The sequence below is a fragment of the Mustela lutreola genome, chromosome 2 (genome assembly GCF_030435805.1).
Source record: "Mustela lutreola isolate mMusLut2 chromosome 2, mMusLut2.pri, whole genome shotgun sequence".
NCBI classification, from domain to species: Eukaryota; Metazoa; Chordata; class Mammalia; order Carnivora; family Mustelidae; genus Mustela; species Mustela lutreola.
This window is the reverse complement of record NC_081291.1, coordinates 12471135-12492773: the sequence shown is the minus strand read 5'-3', so window position 1 is coordinate 12492773 and position 21639 is coordinate 12471135. Positions and strand designations below refer to the sequence as shown.

At 43.0% G+C, this 21639-nt stretch overlaps 2 protein-coding genes across 3 annotated transcripts; both read right to left on the bottom strand.

Annotated features, from left to right (window-relative positions):
• Nucleotides 1-4199: 4199 nt before the first annotated feature.
• LOC131825745 (olfactory receptor 1361-like) lies at nucleotides 4200-5135 on the bottom strand. The gene has a single exon (XM_059165151.1). The coding sequence runs from the start codon at nucleotides 5133-5135 to the stop codon at nucleotides 4200-4202; it is 936 nt and encodes a 311-aa protein (XP_059021134.1).
• A 5686-nt stretch (nucleotides 5136-10821) lies between these two features.
• LOC131823687 (C-type lectin domain family 4 member G-like) lies at nucleotides 10822-16372 on the bottom strand. Of its 2 annotated transcripts, XM_059160325.1 has the most exons (7): nucleotides 16260-16372; nucleotides 15980-16090; nucleotides 15682-15735; nucleotides 15509-15598; nucleotides 14798-14949; nucleotides 13628-13731; nucleotides 10822-11620 (listed from the first exon to the last, which is right to left on the bottom strand). In XM_059160325.1, exons 1-7 carry the CDS (start codon nucleotides 16294-16296, stop codon nucleotides 11497-11499), a joined length of 672 nt encoding a protein of 223 aa, XP_059016308.1. In that variant the 5' UTR covers nucleotides 16297-16372; the 3' UTR covers nucleotides 10822-11496. The 2 variants fall into 2 exon arrangements, with proteins under 2 accessions (XP_059016308.1, XP_059016307.1); XM_059160324.1 differs by lacking the exons at nucleotides 15980-16090; nucleotides 16260-16372 and having other exon boundaries at nucleotides 15682-15971.
• Between the last annotated feature and the right edge of the window lie 5267 nt (nucleotides 16373-21639).

Sequence of the window (21639 nt, the reverse complement as noted above, 5' to 3'; positions counted from 1 at the left end):
ATGCCTCCATCAGAAAGGATGAATACCCAACTTTTGTAGCAACATGGACAGGACTGGAAGAGATTATGCTGAGTGAAATAAGTCAAGCAGAGAGAGTCAATTATCATGTGGTTTCACTTATTTGTGGAGCATAACAAATATCATGGAGGACAAGGGGTGTTAGAGAGGAGAAGGGAGTTGGGGTAAATTGGAAGAGGAGGTGAATCATGAGAGACCATGGACTCTGAAAAACAATCTGAGGGGTTTGAAGTGGCGGCGGGGTGGGAGGTTGGGGTACCAGGTGGTGGGTATTATAGAGGGCACAGATTGCATGGAGCACTGGGTGTGGTGAAAAAATAATGAATACTGTTTTTCTGAAAATAAATAAATCAATTTATTAAAAAAAAGAAAGAAGCAATGGTCACATTAAAAAAAAGAGTTAAACTTGTGATATCTGTATTTTCGAGCTGCAGAAATCTTTGTCCAGTGCTTATTATGCACAGAGTCCTTTGACAGGTGATTTACATTTTATTTTTATAGAATTCTGATGACCACCTAGAGAGAGGGGAACCATAACAAAATTCACTTTACAGATGAGAAAACAGTAATGCTGGGATGTGAAGTTAACTAATTTGGAGCAACAGGCTAGAAGGATGATTGAACAGCCCCCACTTTATGAAAAGGAAAACTCACACTCATAGGGAAAGTGAACAGATAAGAGACATGTGGTTTATTTAGGAGCAAATGGAGAATTTGAACCCAAATGTGTCAGATTTTTAAGCCAATGCCCCACACCATCATGAAATCCCAGTGTTTTGCTCTTGACTCAGCATGGGCAATCTATCTGATCCAGTATCTCCCATTCCTCAGAAGACAAAAGACAAGAGGTGCTGGTGAGGATGTGTGATGAGGGAACACTTGTGCACTGTTGGTGGGGATGTAAATGGTCCAACCTTTATGGCAAACAATCTGAAGTTTTTTCAGCAATCAGAAATAGATCTACCTTACGATCCAGCAATTCCACTTCTGGTACCCTTAAAGGAAATGAAAACAGAATATCAAAGAGTTTTATGCACTCCTCTGTTTAATGCATCATTATTCACAGTAGCCAGGATATAGAAACAACTTAAATATCCATCAGTAGATGAGTGGGTAAAAAAATATGTGATATATACAATAGAATATTATTCCACTATGAGAAAGGAGGCTATCCTGTTATTTGTGACAAGATGGGTGGACTTGAGTATATTATGCTAAGTGAGATAAGTCAGACAGAGAATGACAAGCACTGTGTGATATTATGTAAACCTGGAATCTAGGCAGAAAAAAAACCAGTGATGGCTGCCAGAGAAGGTAAGGTGGAGGAACAAGAGTACAAACTCACCGAAGTCCCAACAGTTCATTTTTGCTTTTGTTCCCTGGCTTTTGGAGACATGTATAGCAAGAAGTTGCTAAGGCCAAGGTTGAAGAGTTTGCTGCCTGTGTTCTCCTGTATGATTCTGATGGGTTCCTGACTCACATTTAGGTCTTTCATCCATTTTGAGTTTACCTTTGTGTATGGTGTAAGATAATGGTCCACTTTCATTCTTCTACATGTGGCTGTCCAATTTTCCCAACATGATTTGTTGAAGAGACTGTTTTCCAAGATCTATAAAGAACTTTTCAAACTCAACACCCAAAAAATAAATAATCCAGTCAAGAAATGGGCAGAAGACATGAACAGACATTTCTCCAAAGAAGACATACAAATGGCCAACAGACACATAAAGACACATATTCAACAACAGGTGGCATAAGGGAAATACAAATCAAAACCACAATGAGATACCACCTCACACCTGTGAGGATGACTAAAATGATCAAGTCAGGAAACAATAAATGTTGGCAAGGATGCAGAGAAAGAGGAACCTTTTTACACTGTTGGTGGGAATGCAAGCTGGTACAGCCACTCTGGATAACAGTATGGGGGTTCCACCAGAAGTTAAAAATAGAATTACCCTGCTACTGGTATTAACCCCAAAGATTAAAATGTGGTGATCCTGAAAGAACACCTGCACCCCAATGTTTATAGCAACAAGATCCACAATATCCAACTATGAAAAGAACCCAGATGTCCATCGACAGATCAATGGATAAAGAAGATGAGGTATATATACAATGGAATACTAAGCAGCCATCAAAAAGATTGAAATCTTACCAATACATCAATGTGGATGGAACTGGAGGGGATTATGCTGAGCAAAATAAGTCAATCAGAGAAAGACATTTATCATATGGTTTCACTCACATGTGGAATATAAGAAATAGCACAGAGGATCATAGGGGAAGGGAAGGAAAACTACATGGAAAGAAATCAGAGAGGGAGACAGACCATGAAAGACTCTTAACTCTAGGAAACAAACTGAGGGTTGCTGGAGGGGAGATTGGTGGGGGGATGGGGTAACTGGTTGATGGGCATTAAGGAAGGCATGTGATGTGATGAGCACTGAATATTTTATGCAACTGATGAATTAGTTATATGCAACTGAGTGTTATATGCAACTGATGAATTACTAAACCTACATCTGAAAATAATGGTGTACTAATGTGGGCTAATTGAATTTAAATAAAATAATAAAATAAAAATAAAGATTAAAAAAGACTACAAACCTGTAGTAAGTAGTAAATAAGACAGAGACATAATGCACAATGTAATGAACATAGACAATATTGTACTACAATCATCAAACTTGCTAAAAGCCTAAAACTTAATTATCTCAACCATTAAAAAGAAAGGGTAATTATGTAATGATAGAAGTGCTAAATATTGCTATCATGGCAATCACAATATAATATAAACATATATCAAATTAACATGTGCAACAAATTTACATAATGTTATATGTCAAATATATTCAACAAAAAATAAAGTACTTAAATAATAAAATTTTGTTTCTACCTTTAAAAAAACAAAAAGATTCTTCTATGGAATTGGGAGGGAGACAAACCATAAGTGACTCTTAATCTCACAAAACAAACTGAGGGTTGCTGGGGGGAGGAGGGTTGGGAGAAAGGGGGGGATTATGGACATTGGGGAGGGTATGTGCTTTGGTGAGTGCTGTGAAGTATGTAAACCTGGTGATTCACAGACCTGTACCCCTGGGGAAAAAATTTATGTTTATAAAAAATAAAAAATTTAAAAAAAAAAAGAAAAAGAAAAAAAACCCAGATTTTTGACACTGGGAAAATTTAGTTTTTTTCAAAAATAATTGGATCTGAAGTGCCTGAGTGGCTCAGTTGGCTGAATGCTCAACTATTGATTTTGGCTCAGGTTATGATCTCAGGTCTTGAAATTGAGCCCCATGTCCTGCTCTGCGCTCAGCAGAGAGTCTGCTTGAGATTCCTTCTTCCTCTGCCCCTCCCCCTGCTCATGCTCTCTCCCCCACTTCAAATAAATAATTTTTTTTTTTAACATCCTAACTGGTGTAACTGGTATCTCAATGTGTTTTTGGCTTGAATTTCCCTGATGGCTAATGATGTTGAACATTTTTTCATGTCTTTTAGTCATCTGTATGTCTTCTTTGGAAAAGTGTCTGTTCATGTCTTCTGCCCATTTTTTGGCTGGATTATTTGTTTTTGGGGTGTTGAGTTTGAGAAGTTACTTATAGACCTTGAATACCAGCTCTTTATCTGCAAATACCTTCTCTCATCCTGTGGGCTGTCTCTTAGGTTTGTTAACTGTTTCCTTTGCTGTGCAGAAGTTTTTATCTGAAAGGATGAATACCAACCATTTTCATGGGCATGGATGGAATTGGACGGGATTATGCTAAGTGAAATAAGTCAAACAGAGAAAGAAAATTATATGGTTTCACTCATATGTGGAACATAAGGAATAGAGCAGAGGAACATAGGGGAAGGGAGAGAAAAATGAAGCAGGGGAGATCAGAGGGAGAGACGAACCATGAAAGACTATGGACTTCAGGAAACAAACTGAGGGTTACTGGAGGGAAGGCAGGTGGAGGGATGGAGTAGTCGGGTGGTGGGTATTAAGGAGAACATGTGCTATAATGAGCACTGGGTGTTATACACAATAATGAATCATGGAACACTACATCCAAAACTACCATTGTACTGTATTACTGTATGGTGACTAACATAACCTAATAAAAAATATGAACACATCAAATATAACAATTAAAAAATTCTTAAAATTAAAAAAAAATTGGGTCTCAAAAGAATCTTCAAAGAGGTTCAGCCAAGTGGTTTCCTTTGAGAAGTTTCCTGAGGGCTTCCTTCAGATCTCGGTTCCGAAGGCTGTAGATGAAGGGGTTCATCATGGGGGTGACCATAGTGTACATCACTGTGGCTGCCAAGTCCCTCTGGGTGGTATGTGTGGATCCAGGGTTGAAATAGACCCCAATAATAGTCCCATAGAAGAGAGAGATGACACAAAGGTGAGAACTACAGGTGGAGAATGCTTTCCACTTCCCCTGAGTTGAGGGCACCTTCCACACAGCCACAGCAATAGGTGTATAAGAGGCCATGATACACACAAAAGGAATCAGAACCACCAAGCCCCCAAGGACCAACACCAACATCTCATTGACTTGGGTGTTAGAGCAAGAGAGCTTGATCAAGGCATTGAGGTCACAGAAAAAGTGTGGGATCCTATTGGTGCAAAAGGACAAGCGGGTCATCAGGATAGTATGGACCATAGAGATGAGGTTTGCTGAGATCCAGGGTACTGCCACCAGCAAGGCACACCGAAGGACACTCATGACTGTCAAGTAGTGCAGTGGGCAACAGATGGCCAGGTAGCGGTCATAAGCCATGGCCGAGAGAAGGGTGCTGTCAGCTGCCCCGAAGGCAATGAAGAAATACATCTGCGTCAGGCAAGCCTCAGAGGAGATGGTACTGTGCCCGCATAGGTGGTTCACCAGCATCTTGGGGATGGTGGTGGAGGTAAAGCAGATGTCAAGTAGAGACAAGTTGCTGAGGAAGAAGTACATGGGGCTGTGGAGATGAGGGTCAAAGAGGATGGCCAGGATGGTGAGAAGATTCCCCAGGCACCCAATCAGATACAGGCTGGAAGACAGACCAAAGAGCACCTGCTGTTGCAGGGGCTGCTCAGAGAGGCCAAGAAGGATGAATTCAAAGACTCGGGTTTGATTGTCCATGTCCAGGTGGTACAAAAGCCAAAATAAGGGCACCAGCTTGAGTGGACTCCTGAAGAAGAAATGGAATTGTTGCATTATTGTCCCTCCCACCCACCCCTCATGTTGCCTCCCACTAACCTCCCTGAGCCTCAGGTTCCTCATCTCTTCCATGGGACTGGTCATCTAACCTCTTAGGATCAATACAAGGATTGAGTGAGAAAATATGTATAAGCGCCTTAAATCCATACCTGACATATTATATGGACAGTTATCTTTATTAGTGGAAACTTCTAGCGGTACTATCAAAATAAAAAGTGATATATGTTAATTAGCTTGATGTGGTGATTACTTCAGAGTGCATACATATATCAAAGCATCAAGTTGTACACCTTAATCATATACATTTTCATCTGCCAACTGTACCTCAGAAATGATGGGAAGAGAGAAAAAAACAAATAAACAATCTAAATAAATAGGCTTACTATTCCCAGGATTTGCTTTAAAAATAAAAATAAATACTAGTGATTAAGGGCATCCACTCTGAAGCCAGACAGCCTAAGGTTAAATCCCAGCTCACCACTTACTAGCTGTGTGAGTTAGGCAAGTTATTTAACCTCTTTGTGCCTTCATGTTCTCATCTGTAAAGATGGCTAATAGTAGTAACTGCTCCACACAGCAATTGAAAAGATGTAGTGGGTTAATATGTAAAATGCCGAATCTTGTGATTTTTTTCTGAGAGTTAAGGTCTCTTAGTGGTTGAGAGCAAAGGCTCTGGGTTCTGACAGACCCTATTTAAATACCACCCCAGACACTCATCAGCTGTATGAGCCAAATACAGATATTCCCAAAGCCTCAGGTTCTTGGGGGGATTAAATGAGACAATTACTGTGGTGCTCTATAAAGTCTTCTTTTAAGGGCACCACTCTAAAATGTTATAATGACCTGTATCTTTTATATCAGTCTCCCTGTCAAGCTGTATAAGCATGGCATGGATTAAAGATATCTTGGTATAGGTTATTTCCAAAGGGAGTTAATTTCATTCATTTGATGCTTCTTAACATCCATGGTAGAGATAGGTTATCTTAATTTATCCACAAATTCTGGCCCTATGTCCCAGGCGGTGCTTGCATTACCCTGACTGGCTTCCACTGGGCACCCACTGACTCTGTCAAAGTCTATTTGGGCTAAATTATACTGCAGTAACATCCATGCCCAAATATTCATGGCTGACAGCAATGAAGGCTCATTTCTCTCTCAGGCTACATGCCCATAACATGTTGCTATGGCTGTGTTCCATGAAGAATTCACTTCAGGGCTCAGGCACACGGTAAACATTTGTGTTTACACAAACTGTAATATCAGTTTGTGTAAACACAAACTGATAACTGGGATGCTGCCAGTTATCACAGCAATGGGAAAAGTGAATTGTAAGCTGGCTCCTAAGAACATCTACCAGGAAACAGCCTTCTCTCAACTCCAGGCATATTTTAAAGGCCAAGTCTGGTGTCAAGGGGTAGAGAGGTAGAAATCTCACCCAGAGAGCAACAGTACATATTTGTGAACTGCAATAGACTCTTCAAAGCCTTCCTTTTACCTTCTTCTACTGAAGACTGAGGAAGGGAGTGAATACTTTGTTTTTTGTGTCTCTGGACCCCTCCCCTGCAATCCATATACCGTACATACGACATGGGATGCTCAGAGTACATATGTGGTATGAAAATATTTATAATACAAGTGGCAAGTATCTTGGTGCAGGGTGGGGGGTCTCCATTGTCTTCCAGACTTACATTTTTCATTCAATGGATTAAATTCATTCTGAATTTCTGGCTCAGCTCCCACCTCTTTTCAAATTCCTACTTGATTATCCTGTTGCTTCCTGGACATCACTCCCAGACAGCCCCAGGCATTCTAGCCTCACAAGGTCCAAAATGGAATCTCCCTGCCAGAGGTGCTGAGGTTGGCCCTGGGAGTCACACACTGTAGCATTCCACAGGGTGCACAACCTGAACAACTGGGCATTGAGGACTGAGCACTGCCCTCCGCTGCTGCTTGCCTTTCATTTCCCAACGGTTCCAGATTTGTGGGTTTTTAAACATCATGTTCATCTCTTGGACAGAAACAGAAAATTCATTCCCAGAGGAAGTATTCCAATCCAGGTCACCATGGATTCTCATGTAGATAATCTACTGTTCCTTGGTCTCCCCAAGGCCACTCTCACCCACCCCACCTCCACAGGCCGACAGCCAGTGACTCTATAAAAATGTAGTTGAGGAGCAAATTCAACTTCACCTTTCCATGGTTCATTCACCACTCTTCTTCTCACTCCCGGACCTCAGTTTCCATCTTCCTGGTTTTATCTCTGCCTTAGAGCCTTTGCACCTGCTGTTCCTCCTGCCTAGAAACCTCTAGCCCCAACTTTGCCTCATTTAGGCATTACCCTTACATCTGTAAGGATCCCTTTCCCACTCATCCCTCTATTGGCCAAGCCCAGAGATTCTCAACCTGGGCTCTATTGACATTTGGGGCCAGAGCAGTTTTTTGTGGTGGGGACTGTCCAGGCATTCTTGCAGGATACTGAGCAGCACCCCTGGCCAGGAGCGTCCCCTCATCCCAGCTGCAACAAGACCCCTTGGGAAGGGATTGAAATTGCCCCCCCATTGAGGACCACTGACGTAGGTTAAACTCCCTGCTCTCTCCTCCCACAGCACCTACCCAGGTCAACTAATTTTGAGTGGAACAATACTGTTTATTTGATGAAAACCCACATTTGAGCTAGTCACTTGACACATACCAGCCCACTAAACCCGATCAACGCATGGAGAAGGCAGCTGAGACTCCACACCTCACTCCTACATGGAGCTAGAATTCATCCTGGGTCTGGCACCCTTTCTCTTAACCAGCTCACAATTCTCTATCCACTCATGAGGCTGTGACAGCGGGCTTTCTAAGCTCTGGTGGGTAACAGTAAGCAGGCAGCCCCCCACTGTCCGAGGAATGTTCTGGGGAGGGCTCTTCCCTGAGACCACTCCCTTGTAGCTTGTCTTCCTGACACACTTACTTGACCAGTGGCTACTGTACCCCTGGCAGATCCCAGACCTCTCGGCTGCTAGGTGTAATGTTTCCAGAGGTTAGGGGCTGCAGCTGCCTCAACTTTGTCTTATGGTTGTGAAGGAGGAGCATGTTTTCTCTGAGAGCACGAAGCAGAACCACCACCACAGTTTATACCAGACTCTCTGACCCCCGAGACCTAATCCCCAGAGAACCTTGTTGAAGGGAATACAATTAGCTCAGCTTCCCTAGTGTGCCTCTGAGTCTGGCATCCTTACAGGAAAGAAGTTTGTCATTAGGACATTGACTTTCTTCAGATTCATCTCTCTTGGTTGCCAGAGGGATAGCATGGTACTCAACGTTTTCCATGATGAAGTTTTTAAATATATTATTACCAATAAGTTATAATGTATTAAGTATTTGTTATGCAGATAGAGCTATGCCAAAAATTCAGTGTCCTATAATTCTCACCATAGTGAGTGCTGCAAGACTACCTAATCTGCACATATGTATCTTCATGCATAGTTTTTAGTTTTTCACTAAAAGACATCAAAATATCTGTAGTTCTTAAAGTCCCTTAATGGGGTACCTGGGTGGCTCAGTTTATTAAGCGTCTGCCTTTGGCTCAAGTCATGCTCTCAGGGTCCTGGGATCGAGTCCCACATCGGGCTCCCTACTCAGCAGAGAGCCTGCTTCTCCCTCTCCCTCTGCCTGCTGCTCTGCCTATTTGTTCTCGCTCTCTCTCTCTTCACGCGCGTGCTCTCGCCCTCGCTCTCTCTCTGTCAAATAAATAAATAAAATCCTTTCTTTAATAAAGTCACTTAATGTTTTTGTGCAATGACAATTGTGATATTTTCTTTTTTTAATTTTTTATTTAAATTCAATTAGCTAACATATAGTACATCATTAGTTTCAGATGCAGTGTTCAATAATTTATCAGTTGTATATAACACCAGTGTTCATCACATCGCATGCCCTCCCCCATACCCATCACCCTGTTACTCCATCCTTCCACCCACCTCCCCTCCAGCAACCCTCAGTTTGTTTCCTATAGCTAAGAGTCTCTCATGGTTTTTCTCCCTAAGTGTGATATTTTCTAAATATTTGTCTATCAATTTGCTCTTCATTTATAAAACACAATCCCTATGCTGATTTTGAATGCAGAAAACTTGGTACACCCTTCTAAATTCTAAAGGCATGTGCAGATGCTTTAGTAACCCTGTGAAAACAATGACATCATGTATGAAAAATGATGTGTTTGTATTTTCTTTTCCAAATTTTAATACTTTTGTTTCTTAGTGTTTTATGGGATACTTCTTTGGGGGGATGTCTCATGGCCTTGTCTACAGACCCCAGAATAATGTTGAAGAGAAATCCAAAACTATGGAAACCCATTCATTGTTCCTGAGGTAAAATGGAATGTTTTCAACAATATACTGTGACGTATGATAGTTATGGGAAGACTTTGTGAAGATACCACTTTTAGGTTCAGACATTCTGTTCTATTACAAGTTTGCTGAGTTCCTTTTTTTTTTTTTTTAATTTTTTAAATTCATTTTCAGCGTAACAGTATTCATTGTTTTTGCACCACATCCAGTGCTCCATGCAATCCATGCCCTCTCTAATACCCACCACCTGGCTCCCCCAACGTCCCACCCTCCGCCCATTCAAAATCCTCAGATTGTTTTTCAGAGTCCATAGTCTCTCATGGTTCACCTCCCCTTCCAATTTCCCCCAGCTCCCTTCTCCTCTCTATCTTCCCATGTCCTCCATGATATTTGTTATGCTCCACAAATAAGTGAAACCATATAATAATTGACTCTCTCTGCTTGACTTATTTCACTCAGCATAATCTCTTCCAGTCCTGTCCATGTTGCTACAAAAGCTGGGTATTCGTCCTTTCTAATGGAGGCACAATACTCCATAGTGTATATGGACCACATCTTCCTTATCCATTCGTCCATTGAAGGGCATCTTGGTTCTTTCCACAGTTTGGTGACCGTTGCCTTTGCTGCTATAAACAGCAGCAATGGGGAACAGATGGCCCTTCTTTTCACGACATCTGTATCTTTGGGGTAAATACCCAGGAGTGCAATTGCAGGGTCATAGGGAAGCTCTATTTTTAATTTCTTGAAGGTTGATATCCAGGAGCTATAAAGAACTCCTCAAACTCAACACACACAAAACAGACAATCATATTTAAAAAATGGGCAGAAGATATGAACAGACACTTCTCCAATGAAGACATACAAATGGCTATCAGACACATGAAAAAATGTTCATCATCACTAGCCTTCAGGGAGATTCAAATTAAAACCACATTGAGATACCACCCTACACCAGTTAGAATGGCCAAAATTAGCAAGACAGGAAACAACATGTGTTGGAGGGGATGTGAAGAAAGGGGAACCCTCTTCCACTGTTGGTGGGAATGCAAGTTGTTGCAGCCACTTTGGAAAACAGTGTGGAGATTCCTCAAGAAATTAAAAATAGAGCTTCCCTATGACCCTGCAATTGCTGAGTTCCTTTTTGATCATGTTTACCTTATATGAATTATTATAAATTGCATTAATTTAAAATTTTATGTAGAATGCTCCTCTTGACACAAATTAGAGACAATAGGAAGCTGTTGGGAAATATATGATAGACTGAGGAAATATATGATCGACTTCTATGTCTCAGTTTAATAATTATAAACACTTGGCCAATTGAATTTCTTATATACAACCTTCCTGTTTATTTAATTTATTGTTTTAAGGAAATCCTACACAGTACACAAATTTACCCATATATATTACCCATACTCATGTTAGTATGTATTGCTAACACATAGTGATATATCTCTTATCTATCTATCTATCTATCTATCCATCATCTGTCTATACCATACTATTAGCACGACTCACAAATAAATAAAATTGCCTTCGTGTTGCCTGATATACATGCATACTCAAATATTGTGATTTCTTCAAAACCTTTTTCAAATCAAAACCCAAACATAGTACACATGTTAATTTAGACATCAGTCTTTAAGGCTCTTTTATTTTCTAACAATACTACATTTGCCTTTATTTATGTCAATTTTTTAAAAACTAGATTATTTATCTTGTAGAAAGTCCTACACAGTATATTCTGCTCATTGTTCCATCCTGGCATCATTTTTCATGTTCCTCAACAGCATTTAGAAGTCAGGGCAAGAAAGGGGAAAGATGCTCCCAAGAGGACCGGAGCTTTCAGAAAACCCCTTTTTCTGCAGAGAAGTTGGGGAATTGTTATGAGGTCAAATATCAAGACAACCTTTTCCAAGATTGCAGGCAGAATAAAAGGATCAGTCTCAGCAGACCTGTGGCTTCTCACAGATGTAATACCAGGACACCTGGCACATCCCTGAGAACCAGAAGCCAGACTTCTCTATGAAGACACAGTCATTGTCAGAAGATGTGGTATCAGGCCAGTTGCTGTGAAAACACACATGAGCATCAGCCAAGTCCCTTAGCCACAGTACTAGGGCAGGCCAGCCCAGCTGGGCTTCTCACCATTAAAATCCCAGAAGAGGATAAGGCTACCAGGGGAGGGTCTAGCCTTGGGGATATATGAGAAATCTCTAGAAGTAAAATATCCCAGCCATCTCTTAGAGCAAGGGTTTTTACATGAAGGAACTACTGGCATTGAGAGCCTTATCATTATTTGTTGTGGGGGGTGTCCTGTGCATTGTAGGATAGTGGGCAGCATCACTGGTGTCTACCCACTTGACGCCAGCAGCGTCCACTCTATTGTGACAACCAAAAATATTGCAGACAGTGCCAAATCGTTGTAGGGGGAAATCACTACCTTCTGAGCACCACTGTTTTATAATAATCATCTGGTGCAATTTCTTGCATTATAAATGATATAAAAGAGGCCAAAATGGACAAATAACTTAACATCCCTGGGTCTTTGAGTTTAAGCTTCAGGACATGACACCTTTGAATGTCCAGTATATAATAGGTGCTAAGTCTGTCAAAGGATCCCATTCCCTCTTTCCTAAACATTTCTTGAAATGTTCACAACACTCATTCATTCATTCACTGCAGTACAGTTGATTATGTACCTGCTGTGTACCAAGCCCAGAAGTGGGTTCTGGAGATACATCAATGAGTTGGATGACTGCTCTGCCCTGAAGCAACAGCCTGTCTGACAGGTAAGACATGTGCAGGCAAAGGGAGATCATAACTGAAATTGACACAGTCACAAAACTCTACGTAGGGTTAAGGGAGTTGGAATAATTCATTCTGGGCACAGGATGGATTCCTCTATGAGACTTGACACACATATTGTAGCTCACCAAACCAATAAAATGTATTCTGGGCAGATAACACAGCAGGAGAAAAAAAAAAAAACAGAAAGATCAGATGCAAGACAGTGTTCAAAAAGATGAGTTATTTGTCACATAGTTGTGAAAGGAGATGGAGGGCCTTTGGATGTGTAAGAGAAAAGGATGTAAAGATGAACAGCACCCACTGTGTGGGCATTGAAAGGTGCCATCTAAAGATTCTGGGTTATCCGGAACATCTGGGTGGTTCGGTCAGTTAAGTGTCTGCCTTCAGCTCAGGTCATGATCCCAGGGGCCTGGAATCAAGTCTCACATCAGGCGCCTTGCCCAGTGGGGAGCCTACTTCTCCCTCTGTCTGCTGCTCCTCCTGCTTGGGCTCACTCTTTAAAAAACACAATTTAAAAAAAAATTTTTTAATAAAATTAAAGATTCTGGGTTATGCATGTAACATTGAGGAATTAGGTGTTTCCTAAAACTATATCAAAGGCATGTTTTGGGAAGATGATCCTTGAACTTGACTAGAGCATGGGTTCATGGGGGTAAGACTAAGTGTAGGATATATAGCAATCATCCTGACCTGAGCTGAAGCAGAAGATGTGGAAATTGAGGAAAGCAGAAATACTCAAGATGGTCCAGGAGGTTAAGCATGAATTTCTAGAAAGGTGTGTGGACATGAAAAAAAAGTTCAAGAACAGATGACCAGAATGTGAGGTCGTTGAGTCATATGTAGAGGGGTTAAGTCTGGATCCCCTAGGCAGTTATTCCTTGAGTGTGTTCTGTAGGACACTAAAGGCTCCAGATACATGCAAATGAGATGTACATCTCAATAAGCTTGGCACATCACCCACTGCCTACTCCCTCCTCGAAGTGTATGATTCTCTTCAATGTATTAACAGCACCAAGACTTCCCACAATAAAGAACTTCCTATTAAGTGCTGTTTAATTATGGTCTACACACACACACACACACACACACACACACACACACACACACACACCTCTGCAGCTAACAAAATAACATTAAGCATGGCAATAGGAAATGTGACAGGCAGTTTGGTTTTAACCAAAACCAGACACTTGAGACAGTGTGGGAATCTGTAGGAAGATGTCTTCAAGGTCCAGTGAGACAGACAAGCTCAACAGGGACACTCACATAAAGGTGGGTGCTGAGCCATCTTGCCACTTGTAAATGCCCTTTGGATACTGCTTCTTAAGGCCAATCCAGTAGACAGTATTTTCCTCTGATATTAGGAATTTCTGCATGAGAAGACGACAGATTAAGTCAAGAAATACTATGGGCAGAGGTGAGAATCATGGTGGAAGCAGTCCCTGAAAGGGAGTAAAACTTACAGGCCCCCATAGGCAGGGTTGTTATCCAAAGCAACATCCTTGGCTGAAGTTGGCTAAAAGCTCTGGATAGATCTCCATTTCCACCATTATTATGGCCTATGTGGTCATCAAATTATGGATACGTGTGGTCCTCAGGCTTTTCATTTGTAAAACAGGGATAAAAGTGGCAGGTGCCTTCCAGAATTTTCTGAAATTTCTTTTTTTTTTTTAATTATGTTCAGTTAGCCAACATTTAGTACATCATTAGTTATTGATGTAGTGTTCAACAATTCATTAATTGCTTGTAATACCCAGTGCTCATCACCACATGTGCCCTCCTTAATGCCCATCACCCAGCTACCCCATCCCCCCACCCCCTCCCTTCTGTAACCCTCCGTTTGTTTCCCAGAGTCCAGAGTCTCAAGAGCTCAGTGTGGCTCCTAGCAGAGCACTGGTTAAGAGGTAGTTAGGATTATTCAAAAGCATGGTTTACAGGGTGAGAAATGTAGACACTAGGAAGAGTGTCTGGAAAATAGGAATCATTTGGATTCCACTGGCAAAAACTGAATCCACTGAACCATACTTAGTATGTCTAATCTGGTCCCTGGCATCATCAACTTAAAAATGATTCAGAACCACACCTAGCCTGGGAGTTATGTGAGAGGAGATGAACTGGGGAACTGGCAGCATAGTCCAGTGTTGAGGAAAAGCGGGTGGGAAGGATGTTGAAGGACAAAGTTGGATCTGATGAAGAAGGAGTAGAAGTTGTCTATGTAGATAGAAGGAAGCATTCTGGACAGAAGGGCCAACATGAAGAATCACTCAGAAAAAAGACTTGGCCAAGAAAGAATCTTGGCCAATACTGTGTGCTAAGGCAGTGGAAGGGTATTATGAAGGGCAGAAGGAAGGATTGGCACTAGATTTTGCATGGGACAAAGACATGAACTTGCAATGACTTGAAGGGTCCCCAGAGCACCCCTTCCCACCTTCGCACCTGCTCTGCTTGGCTATTGATGATGACCAAGTGAGCACCCTTCTTAGCACAGTGATCCTTGGCTTCAAACCAGTCCTGTGACTGTGTGGAAAATAAATAGCAGGAGCCCTGAAATGCCATCCAGTTTTCCAGGCAGGGCTCACAGGATGATTCTGGAGAAGGGGAAAGAGGTTAGTTCTGTTAGTGTTAAGGGCTGCACTGGTCATGGAACAAGGTCTCCAGTGAAATGATTCAAAGCTGTGCATCTTTGCCACTTGGCAAAAGTGAGCACAGTAGCTTCCCATTTGTTCATTCAGGAGATGGTCAGGGGTGCCTGGGTGGCTCAGTCTGCTAAGCAGCTGCCTTCGGCTCAGATCATGATCCCCAGGTCCTGGGATCGAGCTCTAAGTCAGGCTCCCTGCTCATTGGGATGTTTGCTTCTCCCTCTCTCTCTGCTGCTGCTCCCCCTGCTTTTGTTCTCTCTCTCTCTCTCTTTCTCTAAAATAAATAAATAAAATCTTTAAGAGAGAGAGAGGCATTATGAGATGGCAGAGTAATGCCATCAAGGGACCTCAAACTTTATATGAACACCAACCTTGATAAAGGGTTGATTAAAACAACCCGACATACACGCATGTGTTGCAGAAACCACTAGCATCAACAGTGTCCAAGAGAACAACCTTCTTCTCCCAACCCCCACTTCCCACCACCCAACTTGCCCCATCTCCTTACCGTTGCCTGCCCGCAGAGCCTCCATTTGCCGGAACACCTCTCCCCACATCATGTCCCGTTTGTGCCCAGCATCTGCCAGACCCTGCACAACTAAGGGGCCCACAGAGAAAGGCAGATCAAGATCTGGTGGAGGGATGGGGAGGAATAAGCCCTCCATGACATTCAACACTCACATTTGATGTCCAGTTGCTTGAGTTCTTCCTGCATCTGGTTGAAGAACTGCAGTACTAGAGGAAACACATGGCTGATATGCACTAGACTTTTAGATACACAGTTCTGTTCCCACTCCCCAAATTGCAGGCTGAGACAAAGAAGGAAGTTTCTTTCTAGAATCACTGAGTCCAGCAACACAGTCCAGTCACCCCCTAATGACCCCTCTCTGCCCCAGCCCTCTAGGGTCCTCTTCTCAGGACTGCAGATTTGGGGGCCTGGGTCCATGTGATCACCCATTCCCATGGCTCAACACCTTACCCTCAGCCAGAACCACACCAAGGATGAGGACTAGCAGAAGCAACATCAGGGTTATTGTCAGGCAGAAAAACTTCCAGGGGCCATCCTGGGGCAGCTTTTGGTCCCAGTGTGCTGCAGGGAATGCAACAAGCATGAGGCAGTGCACACGGTCTCTGAAAGTGCTGGTAACATGCTAGGAATGTGGGGGGATGAGCCTGGAATTCCAACCTGGAATGGGAGGCAGTGAGCACCCCTGGTATTGAGGAGGGCATCTACTCCTGCCTTCAATTTCTTGACTCACCTGATTCCCCCGGCATGCGCAGAGATTTTCCCTCCATGGACGTGAGGTCCTATAGCCCGATGTTCTCTATGGCTGCCTTCACCTGTGGCTGCAGCTCTTTTTGTCTAGCTAACCACAGCCCTTCTGGTTATTATTAAAGACACACCCATCCTATACTAGGAAATACCACCCCCTATGTAAACCATCAGATGGTTCCTTCCTGGCTCCCTAAGGCCCCCAAGATCTCTAGATGGCTTATCATCAGTTCATGTCACAGGGAGGTGGCATTAGCGTCTTGGAAAAGGTATTCTGTTCCAACTATGCTGTAAAACTCTGGTTTTTTCTCAGTTTGGGGGACAGTAGCAACCCCAGAAATCTTCCTCAAAGTTTCCAGTGCATTTGCACCTTTAGACTTCTGGTTGCAGTCGTTTCAAAAGGTCTCGCATTTTCTCGGAGATAAAGTTGTAGTGGTTTCAACATCGGAGTTATGTTAATGCTCTCTCAGAACGTGTGGCCACTCCTCCGCTACACATTGCTTTATGTCTTAAATGGAGAATATGGTACAGTAAGGAGGACAAGTAAGCTAATGTAATTGAGAGTCTTCTATTTATCAAACCTGTTGTTAGGAAATGTCCATATATCACGTCATTTCATAGGCCTTTTTCTCTTCGAATGCTGTTACCATTTTTCTTTTCTTTGGTTTTCACCAGGTTGATTAGGTTGTGTGTGTGTGTGTGTTTGTGTGTGTGTGTGTGCACCTGTGTGTGACTCCATATTCTGTCTGGAATTACCCAGCTAGGGATTTTCTGAGTTCCCTCAATCTATTTTTTACTGATCTTTTATGATTTTTTAAATTTTATTTTATTTTTTCAGTGTACCAAGATTCATTGTTTATACACCACACCCAGTACTCCATGCAATACGTGGAATAATACCTTAATACTCACCACCAGGTTCACTCATCTCCCACCCCCTTCCCTTGCAAAATCCTCAGTTTGTTTATCAGATTCCATAGTCTCTCGTGGTTCATCTCCCCCTCCAATTTCCCCCAATTCACTTTTCCTTTCCTTCTCCTAATATCCTCCATGTTATTCCTTATGCTCCACAAGTAAGTAAAACCATACAATTGACTTTCTCTGCTTAACTTATTCACTCAGCATAATCTCCTCCAGTCCCATCCATGTTGCTACAAAGTTGGGTATTCATCCTTTCTGATGGAGGCATAATTCTGCATAGTGTATATGGACCACATCTTCCTTATCCATTCACCCATTGAAGGGCATCTTGGTTCTTTCCATTGGCAACTGTGGCCATTGCTGTTATGAACATTGGGGTACAGATGGCCCTTCTTTTCACTACATCTGTATTTTGGGGGTAAATACCCAGTAGTGCAATTGCAGGGTCATAGGGTAGCTCTATTTTTTAATTTCTTGAGCTATCGCCACACTGTTTTCCAAAATGGCTGCACCATTTTGCATTCCCATCAACAGAGTAAGAGGGTTCCCCTTTCTCCACATCCTCTCCAACACTTGCTGTTTCTTGTCTTGTTAATTTTGGCCATTCTAACTGGTATAAGGTGGAATCTCAATGTGGTTTTGCTTTGAATCTCCCTGATGGCTAATGATGATGAACGTTTTTTTCATGTGTCTGTTAGCCATCTGTATATCTTCTTTGGAAAAGTGTCTGTTCATGTCTTCTGCCCAGTTTTTTACTTGATTATCTGTTTTTTGGGTGTTGAGTTTGAGGAATTCTTTATAGATCTTGGATATCAGCCCTTTGTAGTGAAATCTTTCATGATTTTTTAAAATCTTTTCATTATTTTTTTGAGAACTTTTAAAAGTTCTCAGAATTCTAAGCCCCAGATCTCCTATTCATTTATTGTAATGACCTGCCATATGCCACCTAACCTATCCACCTCAGTTTCCTGATTTGTAAAATGGAAATAAGAACCCCTGCCTATCAGGGATGTTCTCTGCATTGAGACTATGGTATCTGGTGATTCACAAGCCTCCCATACATAAAAGACATACAGGTCTTTTGAAAGGCATAGTAATACTCTAGACTTGGCCAAGTGGGATGTCTTCCTGGGTCCTGAACATCAGCAGAGAGCAGAGTCCTCCCGGGACTGTCAGTGTCTTCTAGGAAGAACACTCCAGGCCCCCAGGACCACAGTGAGTTTAAGTGGATCTCACCATAGATAAGAATTATCTCAAAATTATCAATCTCTCTTGTGCCTGTCACCTGCAAGAGACAACCCTGGTCCCCATTACTCTTTCTTGGGGGCACTCTTAAACCTCAAACCTTAAACCTCAAACATCTCCTCAAAACATTCCATATATGAGTTTTTACTACAGAACGTTCAACACCAGGCTCAACAGTTAGATTCTGCACAGTAGAAATGGCTTGCCACTGAACTCACAACAAACATCTATTGAGTCTCTACCTCATGCCTAGCAACTGTGAAAGGTGCTGGGACACAGAAATACATCCTATCCAGTCTCAGACCCAGGATGGAGGAGCCACCTTGCAATGTGAGGGAGACATCTGCTGGTCACCATGGGGAATGTGAAGGAAGGCACATTCTCCCTAGGACTGAAAGGATGAGTAGGCCTTCTCTGGGCTGAGAGCAAGGAAAAAGAATTCCTGTCGCAGAAACAGAGACCAGTGAAAGCAGAGAGTGGGGAAGTATGTGGTTGGATCCTAGCCATGTGTGGGAGAACTTGGGGGAGATAAGCCCGAAAGGGCTCTTACTTACAGTCAATGAGGAGGGGATCTGGGACTCAGAATCTTGAGAACTTTAAAGCCCATGAACTTGCTGTGTTTCCAGCACCCAAAATGGTAAAAACTAAATGAAATGACACATTCTCAATAAAAGTACATTAAGGAGTACAGTGAAGGAAGGACATGCACCGTGGGAAAGGAGGGAGGTGGCATCTGAGCTGAACTCTGAAGGATGAACAGTCCCCAGCACACAGCGTCAAGGAGGGAACAGCAGGCAGAGGAACCAGCATGAGCAAAGGCAGGGAGAAGTGCCCAGAATGGGGTTGGGGGAGGCTGGGAAGTCAGACAGGGTCAAAATGTGAAGGGAATTTAGGCATCTTGGATCCTAAAGCAGCAAGGACCCTATATAGGGTCCAGGGAGGAGTGGGCTGGAAGGAGGTAACAGCCCGGACTGAGGGTCCCATCAACACCCTCCTCTAAGCTCTATCCCACTGGCACAGCAGAAGATCCAGAATGTGGGTGCAATCTGGCACTACTCAAGTCCAGAAAGGACATCAGAGAAACAGATGTTCAACCAAGAAGTGAATTCAGGACTAAGAAGAAAGATCTTTGTTGTTGCTTCTGGATGCCCAGAAAGGTCAGCATATAAGGCTAAGGTCACAGAAGGGGATCAATAGGAAGCCAGGAGATGGAGTGGAGCCCAAGGTCTCAGTTCAGCTGCATCTTCCAGCCCTGCCTGGAAGGGGGTGCTGTGATCCTGGACAAGTGCCTTGGCCACTCTGGGCATCACTTTCTCTTTTATGAAATGGGGGTGAATGATAAGGAGAAGCGACACTCGTGTATAAAGAGCCCTGGCACAGAGTAGGTGTGCAGTCGAGGTGAACTCTACCCTTTCAACCTTTTTCTTGAACTGTGGGTACCATGCTTTCATTTTTCTCACAGGTATTTCTTGTACACCTACTGTGTGTCAAGCAGTCTGTGGTCACTGGAGATAAAATGACCAAAACCAAAGTTCCTTTAAAGCACAACCTTGTAGCTTTGCTCAGCTGTTCTGCCAGGCAGGATTTGTGCATTTCTGGGTCTCTGCACCGGGTTTGACCCAGGGGTGACCAACAAATATTGTCCTAATCATTTTCTACCCTAGACATTCATCAGCCCCCACTGGGTGCCAGAATCTGTACTCACAGCTGCAGACAGAGAGATGGGTCAGACCCAGCCCAACCCAAGAGTAATGTCCTGCACCTACTTCCCTGCACAACACTGCACCCCTAGCCCTGGGCAAGTGGAGGAGTTACCTATGAGTCTTCCAACTGATCCCAGACACATGGACTTGGCAGGACTCATCAACTGTCAGTGGATCTTTTTACCTCCATGGGTTTCAGGGAAGTCATCAGGGCTGTAGTGTCTTGAGAGTCTACTGCACCGTCATGATGTTTATCTCCCAGGATTTGAATGACTCCAGGACGCACCTATCTCTCCCCTGTTCTCCCCTCTTGTTGTAGAGGTGACACTTAGGTCCAGTCACTTTCCATCTCAGCACATACTAGGAACAATTCCACTAAGAAATGGACAGTTAAATTGAAAAACTCTTCAAATCCTTGGTCATCGTCTTGTTTAAGAAGTCCCCGCTCATTTTGCTAGGCGGCAGTGTGTTGGTACATGGAGGGAGGAAACCTCATGCTTGATCTGCTCCTTGATAACTGGGTAAAGTCGGAACAGGCCACACTAGCTGGTTAGTTTGATAAGCAGGACCAGCCTCGGTACCCAAACACTGTGCCCCAGATAACTCTTATCTCCAGCTCAGAGGACATCCAGCCCCAGCTAGCATGTATCCAATAGTTATGTATGCAACACCTGAGCCCTTCTCTGGGAAGCCCGCAGTGACCAGGACTAATATGCCCGACCCTATGGATATGACAGTAGAGGGGAGAAGGCAGGTGACGGATAACTGAATTGAGACAAGTTGGTGATGAGTTTGAGGAAAGGAAGGCAATTGGCTACGAGAGGCCAAAACCTAATCCACAGACAGCTGGGAGGCTGGGGGTAGGCTGCGGGGGTGGGAGGCAGTGGTTTCATGGGTAAAGTGACATTTCAGCTAAGACAGTCTGCTCCAGAGACAGAGTGAGAGGAAAGGGTACATCAGGTGGAGGATACAGCATGTGCAAAAAAACCTGAGGTGGGAAGATGAATGTCCGTCCAAGGAACAAAAAAAGGCCAACATGACAGGATCTTGAGCAGCAAGGAGGTGTGAGTGACTCAAAATGGCCTAGAATGGCAGATGGTGGTCAGATTACGGAGTACATTACCCTCACATTCCCAACAGACATACATTTTACAAGAGGGATACTGGCCCTGATGTCAGTGAATTTCAGATAAATCAGGGAATAGCCATTCACATTTCAGTGGAATTTTGCATCACACAGGCTTTCCATAGGATTGTAATGAGACTTCATTTCTTTTCTCAGACAGTTTTATTGAACTGTTAGGGGCACTTGTTAGGTGCCCAGCTGTGGGAACACAATACTAAGCAAATTCCGAATGGTTCTACCCTCTCAGGGCTGCCAGTCTAGTGGGGAGGTGTTGATCAAGTAATATCTATCATGCAGTCCAGTGAGCATTACTGTGGAAGTAGAATTCTTGGCCGCCTTCAGAGCCCTGGAGATCTTACTCTGTAGCATGG

Bases quoted from the DNA above. Each gene is read 5' to 3' on its own strand.
- LOC131825745 (XM_059165151.1), bottom strand. From the start codon at position 5,135: ATGGACAATCAAACCCGAGTCTTTGAATTCATCCTTCTTGGCCTCTCT.
- LOC131823687 (XM_059160324.1), bottom strand. From the start codon at position 15,964: ATGGGAATGGGTGATCACATGGACCCAGGCCCCCAAATCTGCAGTCCT. The intron at 15,599-15,681 runs GTGAGTGTTGAA...TGGGCCCCTTAG, and splicing joins CAAGCAACTGGACATCAAAT to TTGTGCAGGGTCTGGCAGAT. The intron at 14,950-15,508 runs GTAAGGAGATGG...CCCCTTCTCCAG, and splicing joins GGCTCTGCGGGCAGGCAACG to AATCATCCTGTGAGCCCTGC.